General features: G+C 44.9%; 1 protein-coding gene across 1 annotated transcript in view; it reads left to right on the forward strand.

The window, feature by feature from the left end:
• The window catches only part of LOC140430264 (intestinal mucin-like protein), a 55,695-nt gene extending 30,442 nt beyond the window's left edge, over positions 1 to 25,253 (forward strand). Inside the window, exons 13-22 of the mRNA XM_072517689.1 lie at positions 411 to 442; positions 549 to 726; positions 4,281 to 4,385; positions 4,527 to 4,567; positions 4,996 to 5,118; positions 5,206 to 5,304; positions 9,021 to 9,149; positions 9,284 to 9,323; positions 15,334 to 15,451; positions 24,156 to 25,253. Of these exons, the coding sequence (XP_072373790.1) occupies positions 411 to 442; positions 549 to 726; positions 4,281 to 4,385; positions 4,527 to 4,567; positions 4,996 to 5,118; positions 5,206 to 5,304; positions 9,021 to 9,149; positions 9,284 to 9,323; positions 15,334 to 15,451; positions 24,156 to 24,315 (1,025 nt within the window). The 3' untranslated portion in view covers positions 24,316 to 25,253. The remainder of the gene's footprint in view (positions 1 to 410; positions 443 to 548; positions 727 to 4,280; positions 4,386 to 4,526; positions 4,568 to 4,995; positions 5,119 to 5,205; positions 5,305 to 9,020; positions 9,150 to 9,283; positions 9,324 to 15,333; positions 15,452 to 24,155) is intronic.
• The last annotated feature ends 1,425 nt before the right edge of the window (positions 25,254 to 26,678 follow it).

Consider the following 26,678-nt stretch of genomic DNA (forward strand, 5'->3'; position numbering starts at 1 on the left):
AGTATATTTCTTCAGTTGCAATTTCTACAGCATGCAGTCGGGTCACTGCCAAGTCGCAAGAATTGAATCATGCCCAGAAAACTGCATAGTCATCTCTAACTTTCTGCTACTGCAACCGGAGAGATATTTGCACTTGAGAACTGCAGACAAAATTGCACACGTTGGGAGTTATGTAATACAAAGATAGAATAAAACTCATTAAATTACTCAAAAAGAAAGTCCATTTCAATCATGTGGTTATTTTGTATAATAACCTTGCCTGCTGCTGGTTGACCATCTCTTAAAGTCTCTCATTCACTACCCTTTGTTTGAGTTTTATATTTTCTTTCCATTGATTATTTCAATTTGACTGTGTTTTACTGCTGCATCAGTTTATGAAACATTATTTATGATTTGTTTTAATCCACTAGAGTGCATAGGACCTGATGGAAAGCCAAGGCAGGTAAGTTCTTTCGATGAGCAGATAATGTCTGTCAGCACACTTAACATCCATTTCAGTTTTAACCTAAATATAGATCTCCTAAAATGTCTTTGTGTGTCTATGACAGATTGGTGAAAAATGGCAAAGCAATTGTCTGGACTGTTTCTGCAATAATGCGACACTAAGCATTGTCTGTAAACCCTACAAATGCCCAAAACTGCCACCAGTAATATGCAAACACCAAGGTTTTGTGCCAATAGTTAAAAGAAGTCAAAGTGAACCCTGCTGTAAAGAAATCAAATGTGGTAAGTGAGACATATTACACATCATGTTCCATCTGAATATTTCAATATGCAGCTGCAGCATGAAATATTCCAGTACCTAAACATGACACCAAATATATGTAATACTTCTGCCTAGTTGAGGTTTTGTCTAATTATCAAATTATTTTGATAAATGTTAAATTCAATTCTCAAAGGATTAAGTCCCAGCTACACAAATCAGCTAGGATGTTGATCAGGACAATGGGTGAAGTACCAAATGAAACAATTGTCAAGGTTGTGTAATCTCACATATTTCATCAGTTTTGAGATAATCGGAGGTCATTCGCACACCCTGTACCTTTTATGCAAGATTTATTTTCAATATGGGGGTAAAGAAGCAATGTAATCATCGTAGATCCCACATTATTACTGCAGATTCCTCATTCAAGCTGTTAACTTTGATTGACAGCTCAGAAAGCCAATTTTCAATATAGAGATCTGAGGGAGAGGTCAATCTTTGTCTTTCTGTTGGGGAAATAAGTTTTGAACAGCATGTGCATATAACAAAGTCGGTCTGCAGGTACAGCAAGGAATTAGGGTGACAAATGGAGCATTGGCCTTTATGGGGGTTGGAAAGTTTAAAAGTAGGGAAATCTTGGACCACACCTAGAGAACTGTATGTAGTTTTGGTCACCTTAAGGAGGTCATACTTGCATTTGGAGCATGTGATTTCAGGACAAGGACTGCACAAATGTTCAAAAAACCTTTCCTTTATTCCACCACCATCAAGACTGTATAAACACTCTGCCCTTCAGCTTGTCAAATACACTGCTCCCCGTAGGAATGGGCCCACAAGGGCCGACCAGTTCCCCTGCTCAGAGCTCTCCCTCACCATCATCACCTGCTTGGGGGAGCCCCTCTACACATTGGAGGCAGTTCAGAGAAGGTTCACTAGACTGAACTCTGGGATGAGGAGATTGTCTTGCAAGGAATAATTGAGCAGGTTGGGTCTATACTCTTCGGAATTTAGTAGAATGAGAGGTGATCTCAATGAAACGTACAAGATTCTGAGGAGGTTTGAAAGGGTAAATTCTAAAAGGGAGTCTAGACCTAGGGTCACAGCTTGAAAACAAAATTCCCACTTAATATAGAGATTAGGAGGAATTACTTCTCGCTATGGGTCATGAGTGTTTGGAATTCTCTTCCCCAGTGAGCAGAGCCCGCTGACTCATTTAATATTTTCAAGGCTGAGCTAGACAAATGTTTGATCAACAAATATATCAGGGGGGGGGGGCAGAGAGGAAAGTGGAGTTAAGGCCACAATCAGACCAACCATGATTTTACTGAATGATAGAGCAGGCTCGACAAGCCAAATGGCCGATTACTGCTCCTATTTCTTCTGGGTGTGTGATATGGAGATATGTCTTGCTCTCTCTCCATAGAGTCAGTGATACTCCAAATTGAAGCATGACTGAATGCAGTCTATAATAGAAATTTATACTCGTAAATTCAGGGATTAAATATTTGGTGAGTCAAAAGGAGATCTGTGCATAGAGGCAGAGGGTCATGACTGAGGGACTGAATGAGTGAAGTGGTTATAAAGGTACACAGGATCCTGGGTTTTATTAATAGATTCATAGAGCAGATTTGATGAACCCTTCTAAAATTATTCTTTGGTGTCAGCTGAAATATTGTGCTTGACACTGCACTTTCGAAAGGAAGTGAAGGCTTTCGAGACGAAGCAGAAAACGATTTGTGAGAATAGTTCCAGGGTTGAGGGACTTCAATGACATGGAGGGATTGGAGAAGTTGGAGTTGTTCTTCTGAGAAAAGAGAAAGTTGAGAAGAAATTTGATAGAGGTTTTCCAAATCATGAGATAGCTGGACAAAGTAGATAGAAAGAAACTGTTCCAATTGCAGGATGAATCTAGAACCAGTAGCTACCGATTTAAGATGATTGACAAAAGAAGCAACAATGACATGAGAAAAGCCTTTTTTAGCCAGTGAGTGGTTAGGATCGGAAATGTACTTCCTGAGATTATGCTGTAGGAAGGTGCGATCAGGGCTTTCAACAGGGACTCGGATAAGCATTTGACGAGAAGGAAACTGCAGGGCTTTTGGGAACAGGTGGGGCAGTGAGATTAGTTGAGTTGCTCTTTTTGAGAGCTGGTATAGATACAACAAACCAAATGGCCTCTTTCTTTGCTGTAACCATTCCATAAACTGTCAACTGTTGAGGCATTGACTTTGATTCCAAGATTAGTGTCTCAAAGATTTCTGTCCTTTCCCCTCATCCCAATCAGGTGGTTCCCTCCCTACTTTGAATCTCTGCAAGCAAAATAAGAACATTAGATTCCTTGAAAGTGATAGATTTTCTTGTTGTCCTCTCTGACATAGCTGCTGTTTTCAATAGCTATGTATTCTCCTGCTCCAATGGAATGCGGTGCCACTCTCTTGCTATCTTTGGATTCCCACTCCTGCTGAATACCATTCAGGAAACCTCATGGATTATATTCCTAACTCATCATAAAATTCTGCACACCATCTTCCCTTTGTAACTGTGAGATGGCAGACTTGAATTACAGTCACTTGTCCACCTTAAATTATACAAATGGAATTGCTGGTGATCAATACTGAAGCAAAATGATGGTCATAACCACTGCTCACACCTCTAAGGGGATAAGCTTTTAAACAGACTATTGACAGCAGTTCCAAAATAATCATTACATTTGGACCAAAATCTATTACAGAGAATTATCATAGTTTTTCCTGTTGCTACCTGTGCTTAAGGGTATGTGTTAGAACATAGAACATAGAACATTACAGCGTAGTACAGGCCCTTCGGCCCTCGATGTTACGCCGACCTGGAAACCACTCTAAAGCCCATCTACACTATTCCCTTATCGTCCATATGTCTATCCAATGACCATTTGAATGCCCTTAGTGTTGGCGAGTCCACTACTGTTGCAGGCAGGGCATTCCACGCCCTTACTACTCTCTGAGTAAAGAACCTACCTCTGACATCTGTCTTATATCTATCTCCCCTCAATTTAAAGCTATGTCCCCTCGTGCTAGACATCACCATCCGAGGAAAAAGGCTCTCACTGTCCACCCTATCCAATCCTCTGATCATCTTGCATGTCTCAATTAAGTCACCTCTTAACCTTCTTCTCTCTAACGAACACAGCCTCAAGTCCCTCAGCCTTTCCTCATAAGATCTTCCCTCCATACCAGGCAACATTCTGGTAAATCTCCTCTGCACCCTTTCCAATGCTTCCACATCCTTCCTATAATGCGGCGACCAGAGTTGCACACAATACTCCAAATGCGGCCGCACCAGGTGTTGATTCTTCTATTAAGGAATAAAGTAGACCCTACAAGATAAGTATTCAAATCATGCTCTTTTAATTCTTCTGGTTCTTCAAGTAACACAATTGAATTGCTACAAAAGGTTCACTGATTTGTAGCAGTATTGGAAAGTACTTTCTTGTTCAACTTGTATAGAACCTCTCTCATTGACATCACCTCAGATTTAAGTACTGAGACAAAAGAATAGCTTCACGCCTTTTAATCAATGTCAATTTTTGTTAATTCAGAATGTAATATCACCCATTGTCCCACTGTGAAATTTGACTGCAAACCTGGATATGAACCAGTGCTTGGTACTCATGAAGACAAATGTTGCCCAGGTTATACATGTGGTAAGTGATGCATTTCTCTTTAATCTGAGGAGAATACAATTTTACTGTTGTCACCATAACAATTTGAAGTACCGTGCTTACGGCCTACACCTGAATTGAAAATTAATTATTAAATTAATGACTTAATGTTCCATTTTTCAGAACCAAAGCCAGTATGTGTGTACAATGACACGGAGTATAAGGTAAAGACTACTGGGACATTTTGAGATAATATTTGTCATATTGCACCTATTTCTCATTTTGTTCAGTATACAGTTTTCAGATTTCTGTCTTGTTCCACACATTTTGACATCAAGGATCACTGGTGCTCAAATTTATTTAAAAGTCAGAACAGCACAAAATAATGTAAATATGTTCCAAGACATAAAACTAAAACAGCGCACTGCTTTTTTTTTTTGCAACATTAATTTAAAATGCAGAGACGACAATTAAAACTAGAATTTAGTTAAAAGAAATTAATTAATATCAGCGCTAAAGCAATTCACAAATGGATTTTGTGCAAACTGTAAAGAACCGGGTGAAACTAAATCTTAGCATTCGCCATTCCATTATGTGAAAAAACCCACAAGATTTTAAAATGTTTCATTTGAAGCTTCACTTTTATTTACAGCCAGGAATGACGATTCCTCAGGGCCCATGTGAGAATTGCAAATGTACTAATAAAACTGATCCATCAACCAAGCAGAAAACTATTGAGTGTGCTACCACTAAGTGTGATTCACATTGCCCACAGGTAAGCATGCAACCCACAAATCTTTAGCAATTCTTTTTTAACTAGCAAAAGAAGAGTGAGTAATCATGAATGTTTTGTTTCCCACAGGGCTTTAAATATGGGGCGGTGAAAGGACAATGTTGTGGAAATTGTACACAGGTTGACTGTATAATAGCGTTACCAAATAGGAAGCCAATAATCCTACAGGTATTCATTTACATTTCAGAAATTAATCACCATAATAGTCGGCATCTACTTAAAGTGTTGAGGGGCTAGATGATGAGGTTGAGAAAAATGCAACATGACATCAATTAAGCATTAAAAAAATTGGTAAACATTTGGAGATATGGGGCGTCATTCTCCGAACCCCCCGCCGGGTCGCAGAATGGCCGTTGGCCACCGTGAATCCCGCCCCCGCCGAAGTCTCCGCTCCCGGAGATTGGGAGGGGGCGGGAATCGGGCCGCGCCGGTTGGCGGGACCGCCCGCTCAATTCTCCGGCCCGGATGGGCCGAAGTCCCGCCCAGAAATTGCCTGTCCCGCCGGCGTAAATCAAAGCTGGTATTTACCGGCGGGACCAGGCGGCGTGGCCGGGGTCCTGGGGGGGGGCGCGGGGCGATCTGACCCCGGAGGGTGCCCCCACGGTGGCCTGGCCCGCGATCGGGGCCCACCGATCCGCGGGCGGGCCTGTGCCGTGGGGGCACTCTTTCCCTTCCGCCTCCGCCACGGCCTCCACCATGGCAAAGGCGGAAGAGACTCTCCCCACTGCGCATGCGCGGGAAACTGTCGGCGGCCGCTGACGCTCCCGCGCATGCGCCGCATTTCCGCGCCAGCTGGCGGGGCACCAAACGCCATTTCCGCCAGCTGGCGGGGCAACAAACGCCATTTCCGCCAGCTGGCGGGGCGGAAATCCCTCCGGCGCCGGCCTAGCCCCTCAATGTTGGGGCTCGGCCCCCAAAGATGCGGAGCATTCCGCACCTTTGGGCTGGCGCGATGCCCGTCTGATTGGCGCCGTTTTTGGCGCCAGTCGGCGGACATCACGCCGTTGGGGGTGAATTTCGCCCATGGTTATTGCTCAGGGCATTGATAGGTATTTCTATTTAGAAGGCCAATTTTGGTGTATCATAGAAAGGTTACAGTTGAAGGAGAACATTCAACTCATTATTTCCCTGTTGACTTTCTGTAAGAGCAATGCAGCTAGTCCCATTGTCCACCCTTTCATCTTAGCTGCACAAATCTTTCTTCCACAAATCCCCATCGAATTCCCTTTTGAAACCACCAATCCTCCTCTAAAGGATTGCAGATCCTAACCACTCGCTGTGTGGAAAGATTTGTTTTTCACACCACTGCTGATTCTTAAGCCAGTCTCTTAAATTGCTGCTCTCTGATTCCTGATCCTTCGAGATAGGGACCAGTTTCACTAGAATCTGTCTAGACCCTTCATGATTTTGAACATTTCTATCAAATCTCCTCTCACTTTGTCTTTTCTTAAGGGGAACAATTCCAGTTTTCCAATTTACTCACCAACCTTAAGTCTCTCATCCTTGAAATACTCTTGTAAGTCTTTTTTTACACCCTCTCTAAAAGCTTCACATTCTTTCCAATGTGCAATACCCAGAACTGGACACAAAAGGCTGGATTCTTCCATCCCGCCCGGTGCAAGAACACCACGGACAAGACGCAGGCAATGGAGAAGTCCATTGACCTCAGACGGGATTCTCCCATCGCCTGGTGGACGCGGCCAGAGAATCCTGCCCAAAGACTTCTGTTGAAGCCAAACCAGAGTATTATTAATGTTTATCATCACTTTAACAATTATATTAGGCTGCACAATTATCTTATTTATGCCAGATGGAGCATCTGGTATCAATATATCAATAGAGGGGTTGAGAGGGAAACGCCCTCTCTCACAGCATTATGGGTATATCTACATTGCATGGGCTGCAGCAGATCAATAAGATGTCTCATCACCACTGCTAAGGAGAAATAAGGGACGAATATTAAATGCTGGCTTTGCCAGCAATGCCCACATGCCAGAAATGAATCAAAAGAAATGACATTGTGAGTGGGCTTTGTATACCCACTCCTGAATTCAATACAAAACCAAGCGGCCTTGTTGCACCCAAGGATGGCCAGATGTCAGTGCCAGACTGGCAGGGGCACTGCAGGCTGGCATTGCCAAGGTGCCCAGGTGTAAGGCTACCCATTCCATAGGTCGGGCCCGGGGGCCTTGCCCATAAGAGGTGGGGTGAGGGGGAGGGGGTGGGGGGGGAGGGGGGTGTCGAAGACTCCAGAAGAGGTAAGTTGGGTGAAGTGGGGGGGTCTGCAGACCATGGCGTGAGCGCTGAGAGGGGTTGAAAGATCGGGGCTGCCGTTAAAAATGACGCCCCAATCTACCAGTGCAGGAAATTACTTAAAGAGTGCCCTCAATGCCGAGGCCAAAGAAACTCCGGCAAAATGCTGTTGAATAGCGGGCTCTATCTTGGCGCTGCAGCCACCAAGAAACACCCCGTTAAATGCGCCATTCAGTGGACTTCAATTGGAGTCTGCTGAATTGCATCCCAAATTTCTACCCCTGCCTTATCTGGGTCCACCAATGAAGTTATTTGGAATAAGCAGCAAATATCTCAAATGAGTCTACCTCGATTAGATATGGAGCTGGAAATTTCCGACAAAATCAGGGGCGGCGCCGCTTTTGAGTACGCCACGCAACATATCGACAGCCTCAGGACATTACCTGATTCACGCCCCCCGAAACTCCACCCCCGACCCGCCGAGTTCCCAACGGCATGGGTCTCTCATGGTCTTGCCCATTGGGAACTCGGCGTGGCGAATCCGGACCAAATCCAATGCCGCCACAGTCGGGGGAGGGACGATCTGCGGGCGGGGGGGGGACATTATTCGGTGCTCGGGGCATTGTGGAGGGATGGTCCGCGGTGTATGAGCCGGCCGAAGGTGGGGCCTTTTTCGCGGGCTGGGCCCATGAGTGGCTGCTGCAGGCCGCTGCCGTGCGCATGCACGGCCATGGACCGGCAATTCTTCGGGGCATATCGGCAGCTAGAACTGGGTGCTCTACGCTACCTTCCTGCTAGCCCCCAGCAAAACGGGGAATCGGTGGCTGTTTTGCGCCAGCCTTTCTGCCGTAAAACGCCACCGTTCCCACGCCGGCGTGGGGACATAGCCCCAGAATCGGAGAATCTACCCCATGATTCTACGACAGAAGTGCCAAGCCCTTCGTAAAATTAGAGAATTTATTTAATAAAGTCACTCATCCTTTTAAACACACAGACTTGATCAAATTGCAACATTTCTTTTCTGCATGTGTTACACGAAGGATTAGTTCAGAATTTTAAACTCTTTTTACAATATGACATGTTACACAGAGTAATTACAACATTAACTTATGCAATCTATAATACTATAGTTGGGGCAGCACAGTGGCTCAGTGCTCACGACACCGAGGTCACAGGGTCGATCCCGGCCCTGGGTCACTGTCCGTGTGGAGTTTGCACATTCTCCCCGTTTCTGCGTGGATTTTGCCCCCACAAACAAAAGATGTGCAGGGTAGGTGGATTGGCCATGCTAAATTGTCCCTTAATTGGAAAAATGAATTGGGTACTCTAAAAAATACTATTGTTATAAATTACATGGCTGTGGTAAATAAACAAATCTGTATCTTGACATTTATTCACTGTCAACAGGCATTTAGTATGTGATGGCTATGTTGGAAGGCACTTGTTACACAGAAAAAAGTTGATTTTCACAGTCGATTAATAATTGTGACTTTTTTTGTTAGAGAAATTCATGATTATATAGTTTAGGAAGAGTTAGTAGTAGTAAGTACTGCACTGTCAGAGCCCACAGATCCAACATTTTTATGTAGTTATTTGCCATTGAAAACTTTTCATTTCCTTTTATTACACAGCCTGGAGCTAAAATATCAGATCCGAAGAGCAACTGCACTAAATATGAGTGTGAGAAAATTGGACCTCACTTTATTCCAAACATCTACCATAAATGGTGCCCCCCCCTGGATCGTGATCAGTGTGAACCTGTGAGTACAACATAATTATATATTCATTTCTTCAAATAAAAAGAACAAAATCCGTTCTGTACAATTAAATATCCAGGTTTTGTTCGATTTGTGTTTTCAAATAACAATGTCTAATGCTTTACTTTCTGTGGCAGGGAACAATACGCATGGGCCCAGATGGATGTTGTCAGACATGTAAGTCGTATGTTTAAGCTATTAGGAAACCTCTGTGTGGCCCTAAATTAAGATGTAGTCAAACTGTTGCAAGCTAATTCTGGTGCAAGTGAATTGAGTTAAATGTTAGCCTTAGCTTAATGGTGAGTATTCCTACCTCTCAGGTGGAGGGTTATTACTTCTAACTCTCATTTCAGACCATGAGTAAGTATTTTATGGTGACACTGTGCTGCTTTTGCAAGGGACTCATTGTCAGAGATCTCTCAGGTGAGGGTTTAACCAAGCAACCTGTGTGTCCTAGCTGAATGATATCTGAGACATTGTGATATTATTTGAAGCAGAGCAGAGAATTGTCCTCGTTGCCTAACCAACATTTATCCTTCACCCAACATCACTAAAACAAATTAACTACCCGGTCTTTTAATTCCTGTTTGTGGAACCTTGTTGAGCGCAAATTGGCTGGCATCTTGCCTCAAATGCAATAATGTATATACCTCAAAATTAATTACTTGACTGTGAAGCAATTCAGGCTGCCCAGATGTAAATTTCTATTTATTACTATTGGCCACAATGAAGTAAACATCACAACCCATTTAAACCCAAAATACATAAACACTTTCTCTTTCCATGCATTGTAATTATCAGGCATGACATATAGGACAAAAGCAAATTACTGCGGATGCTGGAATTTGAAATAAAAACAGAAAATACTGGATGGCACGATGCTGCTGTGGTTAGTACTGCTGCCTCACGGCGCCGAGAACCCGGGTTCGATCCTAGCCCCAGGTCACTAGCCGTGTGGAGTTTACACATTCTCCCTGTGTCTGCGTGGGTCTCACCCCCACAACCCAAAGATGTGCAGTGTAGGTAGATTAGCCATGCTAAATTGCCCGTTAATTGGAAAAAAAGAATTGGGCACTTTAAATTTTTAAAAAACAGAAAATACTGGTCAATCTCAGCAGGTCTGATAGCATCTGTGGCAAGAAAAGAGAGCTAACCTTTCGAGTCTGGCTTCATGTCCACCTCCTTCAATCTGGTCTATTGCATTTGATGCTCCCAATGCTGTCTACTCTATATTAGAGAGACTAAACGCAAACTGGGTGACTACTTTGCAAGAACTCCTCCGGCCTGTCAGCAAGCAGGACCCAGACCTTCCTGTCATTTGCCATTTCAACTCACCATCCTGCTCTCACGTCCACATGTCCATCTGCTGACAGGTTCCAGTGAAGCCCAGAGCAAACTGGAGGAACAGCAGCTCACCTTCCGATGAGGCATGTTGCAGCGTTCCGGACTTAACATTGTGTTCAAAAACGTCAGGCTGTGAACTCTCTCCTCCACCTTCATCCATTTTTATTTCTATCAATTCAGCCATCGAGTTGCCCTGACCCTCTGAAAGAGCATCCCACCCAGTGTCAGGCCTCACCCTATCCCAGCAACCCAGTAACCCCACCTAACCTTTTGGACACTCAGGGGCAATTTAGCATGACCTATCCACCTAACCTGCACATCTTTGGACTGATAAAAATGTATGATATGCCAATACAGACATGTGGCTACAAGGTGACCAAAGCTGACATTCGGAGAACAGTAAGATAGTTGGTGGGGTAGCTCTGTTAATTATTAATAATATTAGTATAATTGGGAAAAAGGACCTTGGATCGAAAGATAAAGATGTAGAATCAATTTGAATAGAGATAAGAAATAACAAAGGTAAGAAGTCACTTGAGAGTAGTCTATAGATCCCCGAACCATAACTACACTGTAGGATGGGGTACACAAGAAGAAATAATGGGGGCTTGTGAGAAAAGTATGGCAATAATTGTGGATGATTTAAATCTACATATAGATTGGAAAAAATAGTATGGCAAAGGTACTTGGAAAATATGTTCATAATGTGTTTTTGGGACAGTTTCCGAGAGCACCACGTTCTAAAGCCAAGCAAATGGTAGGCTATTCTAGACTGAGTTGTGTGCAATGAGACAGGAATAATTAATTACCTTATAGTAAAGAAGATCCTAAATAGTACTGATCTTAACATGATCATAACATGATTGAGTTTCGGATTCAATTTGAGGGAGAGAACAGTGGGCCTAAGACTAGGGATTGTATCTTAGATAAAGACAAAGGGCCGCCTAAGGGAACTGGAAAATTGGTTTGAGTGTGGGTCAGTAGAGATGCAGTTGCCGATATTTAAGGAGATATTTCAGAACAGTCAGCAAGAAAGAAAGACTCTAGGTGAAAGATGCATCATTCTTGGCTAACTAATCAAGTTAAAGATAGTGGGAAGAATATTACAGCTCTGTCGTGGTGGGGAAGGGGCTGGATAATGCAGCGATCCGTTCAAAGGTTTATTGCTTTCAGTGGGACTGGAAGTTCCCACTGGTGAGAGGAGCAGTAAAATTCTGCCAAGTACCAAATTGGAAAAAAAGTGTACAATTCTGTGAAGATTAGCAGCGATTCAGAAGAATGGACAAAATATGAAAAGCTGCAAAGTATGACTAAAAACACATAAAGAGGGAGAATTTAGAGTATAAGACAGTTACCTAGAAATATAAAAACAGAATGTAAGAGTATCAACAGGTAGTTAAAAAGGAACAGAGTAACTACAGTGGGTGTTGGTCTTCTAGAGAGTGGACATTAATAGTGATATAAGGAAATGTCAGATGCCTTGAATAGATATTTTGTCTGTCTTAACTGTAGAAGACGCAAATAACATCCCTCAATACTGAGAAGCATAGATAGAGTGGATGTAGAGTGAATGTTTCCACTAGTAGGAAAAACTAGAACAAGAGGGCACAGCCTCAGACAGAGAGTGATGAATCTGTGGAACCCATTGCCGCAGAAGGCTGTGGAGGCCAAATCATTGAGTGCCTTTAAGACAGAGATAGATCGGTTCTTGATTAATAAGGGGATCAGGGGTTATGGGGAGAAGGCAGGAGAATGTAGATGAGAAAAATATTAGCCATGATTGAATGGCAGAGCAGACTTGATGGGCCGAGCAGCCTAATTCTGCTCCTATGTTTTATGGTCTAAATAATTGTAAATCAAGAGGTGTAAAGGATGAATGAATTTAAATAATTTCAAATTGCCAGGGAAAGGATACTGAGAAGATTATTAGAACTAAAGGTTGTCAAGTCCCCAGGTCCTGAGGGACTTCATCCTAGGGTATTAAAAGTAAGTGGCTACTGAGATAGTGGATGCATTAGTTTTAATTTTCCGAAATTCCCCAGATTCTGGAAAAGTCCCCTCAGAATAGAAAATAGTGAATTTCACTCCTCTGTTCAAGAAAGGAGGGAGAGACAGAAATCAGGAAACCTTAACATCTGTCATCGGGAAAATGCTAGATCTATTATTGAGAATATCATTACAGGGGACTGATAAAATCTTAATACAATCAGGAAGAGTGAGCATAGCTTTGTGAAATGGAAATTGTGTCTCGCTAATTTATCAGAGTTCTTTAAGAAAGTAAGATGGATAATGGGGAACCTGGAGATGTAGTGTACTTCAATTTTCAAAAGGCATTTGACAAGGTGCCACATCTAAGGCTACAACATAAAGTAAGAGCTCATAGTGTTGGGGATAACATGTTGGCATGGAAAGAGGATTGGTTAACAAACAGGAAGTAGAGCAGGGATAAATGGGTCATCTTTGGATTGGAAAGATGTAATCAGTAGAGTGCCTCAGGGATGGGTTCCAGGGCCTCAATCTATAACAATGACCTCGATGAAAGGATAGAATATATTGTTGAAGATGACATAAGGACCCCGCGCCGGGCCGGAGAATTGCCGCAACCGCGCCACGACGCCCCGACGTCGGCGCATGTTCTCCGAGGTGCGGAGAATCGATGCTAAGCACTGCACCACCATGTTGCCCTATGTAGCGAAACGTTCTAAGGTGCTTCAAAGGAACATTTCTGTAACAAAGTATGACTTCGAGCCCCGTGGAGAATGTTAGGCAGAATTTTCCGGTCCATCCAGCCGGTCTTCTGGTTCCACCTGTGGCTGGCGCACCCCCCTCCCCCACGCACCCACCCACCCACGCGCAAAGGGAAAACCCTGGGCGGGCCCCCTCTGCCACCAGGAAAACATTACTGCATTTGGGCCTTTGTGCTCAATTCAGTGTGGAGTCAGATTTAAACCCCAATCTTCTGATCCCCAAGTATTTGGGACCCCATTCACTCAGAGTTATAAATGTAACTAACTGTGCTTGCTCTTCATTATATTTTGCTGGTGTGCTCTGAAGCTTTTGTAGCTGCTTGGTTTATCTGTCGCATCAAGTTACTTTGCTCACCAGTCAGTAACCGGGGGAAGTGCAAATTTATTGATCGGGATTCTCCCAGCCCCGCGCCGGGCCGGAGAATCCCCGCGAACGGGCCACGCCGCCCCGACGCCGGCACCGATTCTCCGCAGTGCGGAGAATTGGTGCCAGGGGCGCCGGCGTGGTCGGCGCGGCGCCGGCCGCGGGCCGCTCTACGCAGCCGGCCCGCTGATTCTCCAGCCCGAATGGGCCGAGCGGCCGTAAGAAAAGAGCCGAGTCCCGCTGGTGCCGTTCTAACCTGCTCTGGACCGACGGGACCTCAGCGTGCAAGGGTCGGGTGGCGGCCTGTGGGGGGGGGAGAGGTGGTCTGACCCCGGGGGGGGGGGGGGGGGTGGCCTCCGATGTGGCCTGGCCGTGATCAGGGCCCACCGATTGGTGGGCCGGCCTCTGTGGCTGGGGGCCTCCTTTCCTATGCATGGTGGCCCCTGTAGCCCTGTGCCATGTTGCGCCGGGGCCGGCGCGTTGAAGGAAGCCACTGCGCATGCGCACGTTGGCGCCGGAGCCAATTTGCATGTCCTCGTTGGCGCTGGCACAACTGCGCATGCATGGATCCCGCGGTGCACAGTTCACACCGGGATCTGCAACTGGAGGAGCGCAAACCGCTCCAGGGCTGTGCTGGCCCCCTGTAGGGGCCAGAATTAATCGTGGGAGTGGCCGTAAAACGCAACGACGTTTACGACGGCGTAGACACTCTGCCGCGGGATGGGAGAGTCCTGCCCAAGGAGTCCGCAAAGGCATTTAGCTAGGTTAAATGAGTGGGAAGGCAAAAGGAATGTTGTTTATTGCCAGGGAAATGGAGTACAAAAGTCGGGAAGTTTTGTTATTGGTGTGTAGGGCATTGATGAGATGACATCTGGAGTACTGTGTACAGTTTTGGTCCCCTTATTCAAGAAAGAATATAATTAGATTAGAGGCAGTGCAGAGAATGTTTTCTTGACTGATTCCTGGGATGAAGGTGTTATTGCCTGAGGAAAGAGACTGGGCCTATACCCGTTGGAGTTTAGAAGAATGAGAGGCGATCTTATTGAAACATATATAGTATTAAGGGGACTTGTCAGGGTGAATGCTGAAAGTTCATTCCTCTTTTGGTAGAGACTAGAACCAGTTTAAATATAAAGGGGTCTCCCACTTGAGGTTGAGATAAGGAGAATATTTTTCTCAGAGGGTTGTTAGATTGTGGAATTCTCTCCCCCTCAGTGGAGGCTGTGGGTCATTGAATATTTTTAAGGCTGAGTTAGATAGATTCTTGACTGACAAGGGGGGTCAAAGGGCACAGAGGGTAGACCCGGAAAATAGAGACCACAATCTGATTAGCTACCACCTTATCAAGTGGTGGAGCAAGTTAAAGTGGCTGAATGGTCTACTCCTGCTCCTAATTTGTAACCTTGTATGCGTTGGAAACTTTCATGGAGGGTCCATGGCAGCTCAAATCAACCCATCGTAAGTTCAAATTTCCAGGACAATTTCAGTGCGTTTGTGCACATCAGGACTTATATCGGATCTCCATGTGCAACACAGAGTTAAGCACAGATTTCACTGCTCTGGACATCAGAGTCTTATATCAAACCACATATTTTATAAGTTCAGTACAATATCATGCAATGTGTTGAATTTAAAATGTTATTCTCGTTTCATTGTCTATTTTAATCTTTGAAAAATAATCTGAATTGATCTCACTGAACTCTGATGAGTTTAAATGTGCTCCCATTTTCAGGTATTCAAAAGGCATGTACCATCTCACATACAACAACCTACATCAACCACAAAGGATGTCGATCGAAACAAAAAGTATCCATACCTTACTGTGAAGGACGCTGTGGGAGCTCTTCTACGTATGTATAGAGAAAATAAAATCAGAGGGTGTTCAAGCAGGGGAATAATAAGTGAGAGAACTGAGAGAAACAACATGGAGAGATAATTTGGCAGAAATAGTGGCAAATATTCAGAGAAATGTGAGGGAGAGTACAGTCTGAAAGAAATATCAGGGAGAGAGCGAGTCTGGAAGAGATTTCAAAAGGGAGATAATATCAGTTCAGAGAGGAATTTCAGAGAGGGCACAATGTGCGAAGAAAACATTAGGAAGAGAGGGATGATCCAGCAGAAACATGATAAACAGAGTGAGTCCGTCATTCAGAGAAAGCTGAGAGGAAGAGCACCTGAGTCTGATAAAAGCATCAAAGATACAGAATCTAAGATATATATCAGAGAGGGGGGTACCTGGCAGACACTTAAGTTAGAGTCAAATATTCAGACAAACCTGAGAGAAAAAGCACCAAATCTGGGGAAACATCAGTATAAGAGTGTTTAAACAGGAAAAACGTTGTGGATTGAAACGTGGTTTGGCAAGGAGATAGTCACCTAAATGTGGATTCCAACCGGAGAGAAAACTGGAATTGAAAGGTAGCTAATTGGTAATTAAGTGTTAATGGCAGAGGAAAAAGATGCTGAAAAATAGATGACAAATGAGTTTGGCAGAGCTTAATGGTATGAATTTTAATGCAGAGTCTCATGAATAAGACAAATGGGCTGAGGTCACAGAGAGTCACTTGGAAATAAGATATCATCTGTGCAATTCTCTGTCGGCGGGACCCTCCACTTCGCTGGCAGCGCATCCACGCTGGCAGGTTTCCCAACGGATGGGGTGGCCACAATGGGAAACCCCATTGACCGGATGTGGGAACAGAGAATCCCACTGCCAGGGGGCGCATACCGTGCCAGAGATCACGGCTGGCGGGACGGAGAATCCCAGGGAGCAATTACTGAAACATGGATTAAAGAAAGATCTCCACCATCATAAAGAAAGATGACAATGGCAGCAGAACATTCCTGGCTGCAGGGTTTTCAGATAGGATAGAGAGGGGAACAAAAAGTATTGATTGAACAATTACAGCTGTGCAAAGTAATATCTGAGAGAAGGATCATTAAACAAGGCCATGTTAAGAAGGTTTAAGGCTGTAGAGGGAGATGTGTGTTAACCCGCTGTTATCAGCTGTCATGTGGTAGATTGCATATGCATAAATATTTCCAAGCATGTAGCAAAGGCAGAGTGGTTTCAGTAGGGGATTTTAACTTTGATACAGATTGACCACACTTAGATTAGTGCATGCCAGAAAGGTAGTGGACTTGATTCTCCGGTCCCCCAGTTGCATGTTTCTCGGCGGTGTGCCATTCGCTGGCTTGGGAATAGAGACTCCCGATGCTTGTCAATGGGAGTTTCCCTTGACGGCACCCCACACCGCCGGAAAACACGCGGGCAGAGGGTGTGCTGGTCGGGATTCTCTAATCCCGCGGCAGAGTGACCACGCCGTCGTAAACGCCGTCGCGTTTTACAACGGCATGAGCGGGCTGAGCCGAGGACTAATTCTGGCCCCAACCGGGGGTCAGCATGGCACTGGAGCGGTTCACGCCGCTCCAGCTGCTGATCCCGGTGCGAACTGGGCGCCGCGGGATCCGCGCATGCGCAGTGACTCCGGTGCCAACGCGCCCATGCGCAGTGGCCGCCTTCAACGCGCCGGCCCCGACGCAACATGGCGCAGGGCTACAGGGGCCGGCGTGGAGGAAAGGAGGTCCCCAGCCAGAGAGGTCGGTCCACCGCTCAGTGGGCCCCGGTCGCAGGCCAGGCCACATCGGAGGCCCCCGGGTTCGGACCCCGCTTCCCCCCTCCCACAGACCGCCCCCCGACCCTTACACGCCGAGTTCCTGCCGGCTGAGAGCAGGTGTGGACGGTGCCAGCGGGACTCGCCGTTTTCATGACAGCCGCTCGGCCCATCCGGGGCCGAGAATCGGCTGGCCGGCCGCGTAGAGTGGCCCCGACCAACTCTGCACCAACCACGCCAGCGGCAATGGCGCTGATTCTCCGCTCTGCGTCGTGCCGGCGTCGGGGCAGCGTGGCACGACTCGCGCCGGTCGCAGGGATTCTCCGGCCCGGCCCCGGGCTGAGAGAATCCCGCCCAGAGAATCCCAAAGACCATCTTTTTTTCAAAAATGATTTTTGTTCAAGGCATTTTCAATTATATGCAGAAAAAGAGAAACAACACTAATGAACATCCTTCACAAACCACACTCCAGATACCCAAACCCCTCTATCACAGCCCACTCCCTCTGCCCCATTTTCTCACTATAGTAACAAAGGAAACCCCTTCATAAGAAACCCCCTCACATCCCCCCAGCCCCCGCTGACATTTCACCACTCTGTAAAGAAGTCAATGAGCAGCCTCCACCTCGAGAAGAACCCTTCATCTCCGCCTCCGATAGCAAACTTTATCTTTTCCAGGTGCAGACACTCAGCCACACCATTGCTTTAGGTGGCTCTGAGGCCCGCCACCCTAACAGTATCCGACTTCGGGCCTCAGGGAGGCAATAGCCAACATGTCAGCCTCTGTCCCCACCTGCACTCCCAGTGCTTCCGAAACTCCAAATATTGCCACCCACCGGCTTGGAGCCATCTTCACCCCCAGAACCTTTGACATAGTTCCGGAAAAGACCGCCCAGAACTCCTCCAACTTCAGACATGTAAAAAACACGTGGACATGATTCGTCAGTCCCTTTGTGCACCGTCCGCATCTATCCTCCACTCCTGGAAAGAACTAATTCATCCTTGACACCGTCATGTGCACCCTATGCACCATTGTGAACTGGATGAGACTCAGTCTCACACATGTGGAGATTAGTTTACCCTCGGCAGGGCCTCACTCCATACCCAACTTCCACAGCTCAACCCCCAGCTCCTCTTCCCTTTTCCATTTTAATTCCTCCATCGAAAACCTCTCTTTCTCCATCAACTTCCCATATATTTACGAGATCCTTCTCTTCCCTTCCCTATCTCGTCCTGGGACAAAATTTTATCTTGTAGCACCAGGGAAGATAATTTCCCAAACGTTGCCAGCTCCTTCCTGATGAAGTGTCAAAAGTGCAGATACCGAAAACCATTCCCCCCCCCAGTAGTTCGAACTCCGCCTCTAGCTCTCCCAACTCGGCAAACTTCTCCCCACACGTCCCTGAAGCACTCTATCTTTACCCGCCCTCTCCCACACTCTAAACATGGCATCGAGGCCTGCCAGAATAAACCTGTGATTGCCACAGATCAGCACCCGCAGTGACATCCCCTCCGTCTTAAAGTGCTGCAGGCATTGATTCCACATCCTTAGTACTGATACCACTACCAGGCTCGTGGAGTGGTCGGCGAGAACGGAAGAGGCACCAATACAGTGCCCTTAAACTCGACCCACTACACAAAGCTTCCTCCGTCCACCCCCACACCGACTTCTCCTCCATTGCCCACTTCCTGACCTTCTCAATGCTCGCCACCCAGTAATAGTTCAGCAGGTTCGGCAGCGCTAACCTTCCTCTCCGTCTGTCTCTCTCCAAAAATGCCCTCCTAATCTGGGGTACCTTACCCGCCCATATACACTCTGAAATCATCAAACTGACGCCACCAAAAAATAATTTGGGCACAAAATCGAGAGGTTTTGGAAGACAAAGAGAAACCTCGGCAGCACCATCATCTTAACCGCCTGGAGCCTTCCAGCCAACGATAGCAGCAAAATATTCCACCTCTTAAACTCCTCTTTCACCCCTTCCACCAGATTCGCTAAATTCAGCTTGTGCAACTGGGCCTAACTATGCGCCACACGTATCCCCAAGTATCGGAAGCATACCCGACCAGCCAAAATGGCAGCTTCTCCAAACTCTTCCCCTGCACCCGCGCATTGATCGGGAATACCTCCCTCTTCCCCATGTTGAGCTCATACCCCGAGCCAAACTTCACCAATATCCCCATGATCCTATCAAAGCTCTCCACCGGGTTTTTTAACATACAGCAAAAGTTCATCTGCATATAGGGAGACCCGATGCTGCACCCCCCCCTAACAATACCTCTCCATCCTGAGGCTCCAAGTGCCATTGCCAGAGGCTCAATTGGCAAAGCGAAAAGCAACAGAGACAGCGGGCACCCTTGTCCCATTCTCCGATGCAGACCAAAATGCCCCAAGCTCACATGGATCGTATGAACACATGCCCTGGGGGCCCTATACAGCAGCCAAACCCAATTTACGAACCCTCAAACAAACACGCCCACTCAACCCGGTCAAATGCTTTCTCTGCATCCATAGGCACAGAGTCTCAGAAACAATAGAGTGAGAGCACAAAGTCACAGAAATAACAGAGAGGGCTCAGAGAGCGAGAAAAACAACAGAGAGAGGGCACAGAATCTGAGAAATGAGAGAGAGCAGTGTCTGAGAAATGTGAGAGGGAGCACTGTCTGAGAAACAAGAGAAAGCAGTGTCTGAGAAACAAGAGAGAGAAAGAGAGCACAAAGTCTGAGAAGTGAGAGAGTCTGAGAAATGAAAGAGAGAGAGCGCAGAGATTGAGAAACAACAGCAAGAGAGTTCACAGAGTCTGAGAAATGAGAGCACAGAGTCTGAGAAACAACAGAGAAAGAGAGCACAGGGTCTGAGGAATGAGAGAGAGAGCACAGAGTCTGAGAAACAACAGAGAAAGAGAGCACAGGGTCTGAGAAATGAGAGAGAGAGCGCATAGTTTGAGAAATGAGAGAGAGCAGAATCTGAGAAATGAGAGAGAGAGAGAGCACAGAGTCTGAGAAACAATATAAAGAGAGAGCACAGGGTCTGAGAAATGAGAGAGGAGAGCACAGAGTCTGAGAAATAACAGAGAATGAGAGCACAGAGAGAGAGAAACAACATAGAGAGAGCACAGAGTCTGAGAAATAACAGAGAATGAGAGCAGAGTCTGAGAAACAGCAGAGAAAGAGGGCACAGAGTCTGAGAAGTGAGAGAGCACAGTCTGAGAAATGAGAGAGAGAGCAAAAAGTTTGAGAAATGTGAAAGAGAGCACGTAGTCTGAGAAATGAGAGAGAGCAGAATCTGAGAAATGAGAGAAGAGCACATAATCTGAGAAATGAGAGAGAGAGCACCGCGTCTGAGAAATGTGAGAGAGCACAGAATGTGAGAAATGAGAGAGCGAGCACAGAGTCGAAGAAATGAGAGAGAGAGAGAGCACAGAGTCTGAGAAACAACAGATAGAGAGCACAGGGTTCTGAGAAATGAGAGAGTGAGTGGGGGGGGGGGGGGTGAGAGAGAGAGAAAGAGACAGCACAGAGACTGAGAAACAACAGAGAAAGAGAGCACAAGGTCTGAGAAATGTGAGAGAGAGCAGAGTCTGAGAAAAAACAGAGCACAGGCTTTGTTTCAGCCTTGATTCCATTCTTACTTTGCATGTGCTTCTGTACTGAAATTCTTTTCAGTTTGCAGATTCCATCCAAACCCAAAAATGATCAAGTAGTCAACTGCATCTCTGAAAAGGAATTTATGGAACTGACTAATCATTATTCTCAACGGCCTGTTTTGGGGGGAGGGGGGAAAGCATGAACGCCAGAACTGAAATAAATGTAGGGCAGGGTGGTTAATAGGTAAAGAAATCTGTTCTGTATCCTTGTGGATCCTGTGAATGATCATGAACAGACAGTAGAAATAACCAGCCCTGAGGCACAGGCATTGTAGGCCGCTTGAGAGATGGGAAAGGGCTGGGAAAATAGCATGATATCATATCACCTTCTCTCCATTTCTCTTCATTTCCTTTCCTAATAAATATCCATTGGTCTCAGTCTTGAAAAATTCAATTGATTCAGCAACCACAGTAATTTGAGAGAATTTCACATTAGAAACAAAGGAAAATAATTTGCACACCGATCCTAGAAAAGTGCCTCTGCTATGCACTGTGCGAAACAGTCAAAGGGAAGTTTGGCTGTAAATATATGGTTCCAGGAGTGGTGCAGGAGTAGGCATTTGTCCATGTTTCATATAATACTTGGAAACTCAATTATTATTTGTAGTTATGTGCCAAAATCTCCAGAAATTTGTGAGGCTGGATCGGTTAGTGGAGAGGCAGTGTTTGCTGAGGAGCTGAAAGATACATCAGTGAGGTGCTGCAGTGCCACCATCAGTGAAAAATCTAATTACAGAATGGCAAGCTTATGTATGAACACAGACAGTTATACTGGAATAATGTTAACAAAGCATATACCAGACACATGACAACAGGCAGCAAGGTTTTATGGACCTGTGCATGTTAATCCATTATAATACATACAGGTAAAGTCAGATTCTTGATACTGACAGTTTGTTTCACTCTTACAAATTTCAGGTTCAGCTTGTTATTTTGGCATTATAGTTTCTTTCTTTAGCTTTCCAGCAAAACGTTCAATCTTTCAGTCAGAATGACGGACTCTCGTCAGTTCTTTATTAACAGTTAATCATCCAATCTTATGATTCCAGCTTGTCACTTTTATTCTGAATAATTGCCATTTATTTTGTTCAGGTCTACAATCTCTTTGTGTCCTCTGGTAGTGGTGATTTTAAAGGGCATGGTGCACCCACCTTTTGCTTCATGGTATTGTAATTATGTGCTTGTGGGCTCTTAGTGACTTTCTGCTTGAGGAGTTGTCCTGAAGTGGGAAGCATTTTTATTCTACATGTAATCAATAACAGTACTGGTGTTGTTGAACTGTCTTAAAAGGTGTTGCGATAATTAATCAGGGATAGATGTGCATGGCGACTCGTGTCCCTTTTATTATAGTGCCTTCTCTTGTAATGTTCCTGAATGTTCAGTTCTAATGAGTACACTCATAATTACAGAAAAATAATGGCCCAGATCTTACAGTAACAGGACATCACATAGTCTACACCATTAGTTAGCCTATATCCTGCACCCTTCAACTCAACATTTTCTGCTGCGTAACTTGCTAGAAATACAAGCTGATAAAACGTTGTCAGGGCAATGGGACCTCTGGGACTTCAATGAATGGCAGGAACAGCAGTATCAAGATTGAGAAAGAAACAGGGACAACGGAGAAGGAGAGTGAATTGGCATGAATTAAAGACAAATCAGGTACATAAAGAAAATTAAAGTGAGGGGAAGAAAGTTTGATTGAGGAAAATAATGGCAGGAAGGTAAAGAAGAAAACTAAAACTTGACATTTTTACATTCTCTAGCAACAATTTAGACTATGCAGAAATTAGATTGAACAGCTTAAATTGTTACCTTTCTAGGTCAAGGAGGTTGATTGCCATTGCAATAGTAATGATAATGTAGTTTTAAAAAGTGTGCAAATCTGGGAAGTTCTTCACAACAAGAATGAGATGCTGTTTGTGTAAAACAAACAGGAACACTGTAAATCAACCAGCAAACTCTAAAGATTCAGAACTCACACAATCACTCGCTAATTAATAGTGGCATGCATTGTTATACACCATTGTTTTCCAGCAAGGTTCAGCCTAATGAAAGAGTATGTGCAAACAATTTACAAATCTCCCATGGCACTCCTTGCTGCAAGTCAAGACCAAGCATTGTTATTAAATAAAACGAGGGTGATTGGACCAGGGTGTGCAATGAAATTCAGCAACCATTTTAAAGTTGTATATGTCTTTCTTATTTTGATACCTCCAATATCAATTTCTATGCCCATATTTATAATGAAAACTGCCTACATAAACTTGTGAAGCCATAATTGCCTGCTCCCACCAGTGGTGACACTCTACCACAACTACGTAGATTATTTCCACTATAAACTTATGTAAAATGTAAGAACTTATAATGAAATAAAGTTGACAGAAAATGCTGCCGACATAGTAGCCCATGTGGTTGAAGAGCTGCTGATGTTTACATATGACAAACGCCCGGTTGGGTGAGATGGGGGACTAATGAGGTGGAATTGTCCACTTACACTGGTCAACAGTATGAGGAGTGAGGATAACGTTTAACTCTTTACTACGTGTTGTGACACATTAACTTTGAAGTTCATTGCTGTGAATAGTAAACACTACTGAATGGGAATGTATGCTGCTAATTTCCTCAGAGCTGTTCATGTTCTGCTGCTGTAACTTTGTTAGAAGAACAGCAGAAAATGGGCTTACCCCTGTAAATGGACTTCTTGCCTCACTTTTGGTAAAGTAGAAGTAAATGAGCAGGATCAACTCTGAGGAAGTTCTTGGCCAAAGTTTTAATATATATCACAGTATGACATACATTGACACAAGAGTAGTCTTTAGTGAAATGGAACTTGTGGTTAGGAAAAACAAGACAGATCTCAGTTTGAAGTTATACATTCTCTCCTTCTTTTCATACATTTTTATTGTAAGCTTCTGTGAGCACATTTAGAATGCAAGCTGCCTATGCTTCGGCTGCACCCTACTGGCAATCGGACCTCAGTTTAAAGGCTGACATAGGTATTTCCATTACAAATTCCTGAGTCCTGTGTCCACATTTAGAATTCAGTTTGTGAATTTGCCACATTGTCATCATACTAATGATGCTGCAGCACCTCTCCTTGGTTGGTGAGTAAAGATAGTAATGACAGGTTGACATGGACAGTTATAAATGTGAAATCAGAAACTTATAATTAAAGAAGTTGACAAGAAATGCATGCAGATTTAATATTTTAACATGATTGTTGAGAGATTAATAATGTATTTTTATATATCTATGTAATTGAAGTAAAATGTCTTCTTGGTTCTTTGACAGATATTCTGCTGAAGCAAATATGATGTTACATAAGTGCACCTGCTGTCAGGAGTTAGCTGCTGACAAACAAAGTACCATGCTACTTTGTCCAGACGGCAAGATGATTGAATTCACCTACACCTATGTAAAGAATTGTGGTTGTGTAACTGCAAAGTGTTAAGGAGCCACCAAGCAGATGCCCGAACCTCCAGCTCAATAAATTGAAGAATAATGTTTAGAAAATATAGAAAATCCTGGGTTGTCAAAAACCCAGATAAATGGGGAAAATCATCATACCTTTCTGTAGAATTTTAAGACAAATGCTAAGAATGCCAAGGATGTCTTTCCTACCGTTTTTAAAGTAAACAGTGCAATGTATGTGTTTCGTAATTTCATCTTCTTGTGATAAATTCAAAAGGGACCACATAGAAATTAAATATGTACTTCATCTTCTCTGTAAAATCATTCTATACATTAGCCTGCTGAACGACATGGCAGCACTGTTGACCCATATATTGCACCTACAGTGCAGAAGACAGCCCATCGAGTCTGCACCAACCTGCCGAAAGAACACCCTACCTAGGCCCACTCCCCCACCCTATCCCCGTAACCCCACCTAACCTTTGGACACTAGGGAGCAATTTAGCCAATCCACCTAAGCTGCACATCTTTGGACAGTTCTACAGCTACATTCAAAAACAGCAAACTACTATTTCTGATCTTTCTAGTTTGTGTCTTATTTTGACATCAGTGTTTCTAGTTAGAGAAATGTAAAGAAAATGTACATTTGTTCATAAAAACTGAAAAGCTAGAAAATCAAGAGTTGCAGAGCTAAAGTGATTAATGTCAGTTTCCAGCAACTCCATGTGCAGCTACCAACTTCATAAACTGCTTTAACTTTCTGCTCTTGACAAAGATGGCCAGTAACATGTGGACCATATGACGACATGGCTGACAATTGATAACTGTCCCTTTTAGGTTGTGGGTATATGAAGTCTTATCTAACCCTTGCTTTTCATGCTTGGTATTCCTGTATGCATTCTGATCACACATAAACCTTTACTAGGAACTGTTCTATTTGTTGAAATTATAATTGTCAATAAATGGAAATCAACTGGATTTGTTGTTTTGAGTTTCTTTTTTGAATTGAATTGTTTTCACTCTGTGACTCCAAACCTTGTCGTGCACTTAATAGTGGATGTGGACAAGACAATAATGACCTTTTCATGGGGTTTAACTCTCCGGCTACTGATCACCAAGAGAGAAGTTTCTTGAATCAGATATTTATGTTGGGTTACGTTACAAGAATAAATCAAAACGTTCTTCTTTCAGTCCGAGGCATTGGGCTTTAAAAAACTAAATTCCTGAGATTAAAATCTCTTCCTGCTGACTGAAAGAAAGAGACTGGAGCTTCTTCATAGCTCAAGTATTTATTTATTAGATTCAACTTTGTGTAGGCAGCTAGTCACATAAAAGAAGTTTGTAAAATGGGTTAAAATTAATAAAATCTAGGCCACATACTTACCTCCCATGCCTGTTTCAGCTTGATGAAGGGTACCAACTATACTATGTATGCACAATAATATTTGTTGCACCTGTAAAACCTCAGATACTTTTGACCAGTTTGTTTACTGAAAGGTTTTACCTAGGCGTCTTTAATAATAATAATAATAATCTTTATTGTTACAAGTAGGCTTACATTAACACCGCAATGAAGTTACTGCGAAAATCCCCTAGTCACCACATTCCAGCGCCTGTTCAGGTACACAGAGGGAGAATTCAGAATGTCCAATTCACCTAAAAAGCACAGGCGAGATTCTCCACTCCCGCGCCGGTTGGGAGAATCACCTGGGCCGCCAAAATTTCCCGGGACGCCGGTCCGACGCCCTCCCAATCGGCAGGAACGACCCTGTCGAGTTCCGCGGGCCGCAGGCCGGATAATCGCCGGAGACACCCAAAATGGCGATTCTCCAGCACCCCCGCTATTCTCAGGCCCAGATGGGCTGAGCGGCCAGGCCAAAACGGCGGGTTCCCCCCGGCGCCGTCCACACCTGGTCGCTGCCATCGGGAACAGCGCGGGAACACTGGGGGGTCGGCCTGCGGGGGGGGGGGGAGGGGGGATCCTGCACCGGGGGTACCTCAAATGTGGCATGGCCCGCAATCGGTGCCCACCGATCGTCAGGCCGTCCTCTCTGAAGGAGGACAACCTTCCTTTCACGGCCCCGCAAGATCCGTCGCCATCTTCTTGCGGGGCGGACTCAGAGAGGACGGCAACCAAGCATGCGCGGGTGACGCCAGTTATGCGGTGCCGGCCGCGTCATCTATGCGGCGCCACCTTTACGCGGGCGACAAGGCCTGGCGCGTGTAGATGATGCAGCCCCGATCCTGGCCCATTGTCGGGGGCCTGAATCGGTCGAGATCAGGGCTGTTTCGCGCCGTCGTGAACCTCGACGGCGTTCACGACGGCGTGGGCACTTCGGCGCGGGAGTGGAGAATCCCGCCCCACGTCTTTCGTGACTTGTGGGAGGAAACGGGAACACCCGG

This window comes from Scyliorhinus torazame, chromosome 10, assembly GCF_047496885.1.
Source record: "Scyliorhinus torazame isolate Kashiwa2021f chromosome 10, sScyTor2.1, whole genome shotgun sequence".
Taxonomy (NCBI): domain Eukaryota; kingdom Metazoa; phylum Chordata; class Chondrichthyes; order Carcharhiniformes; family Scyliorhinidae; genus Scyliorhinus; species Scyliorhinus torazame.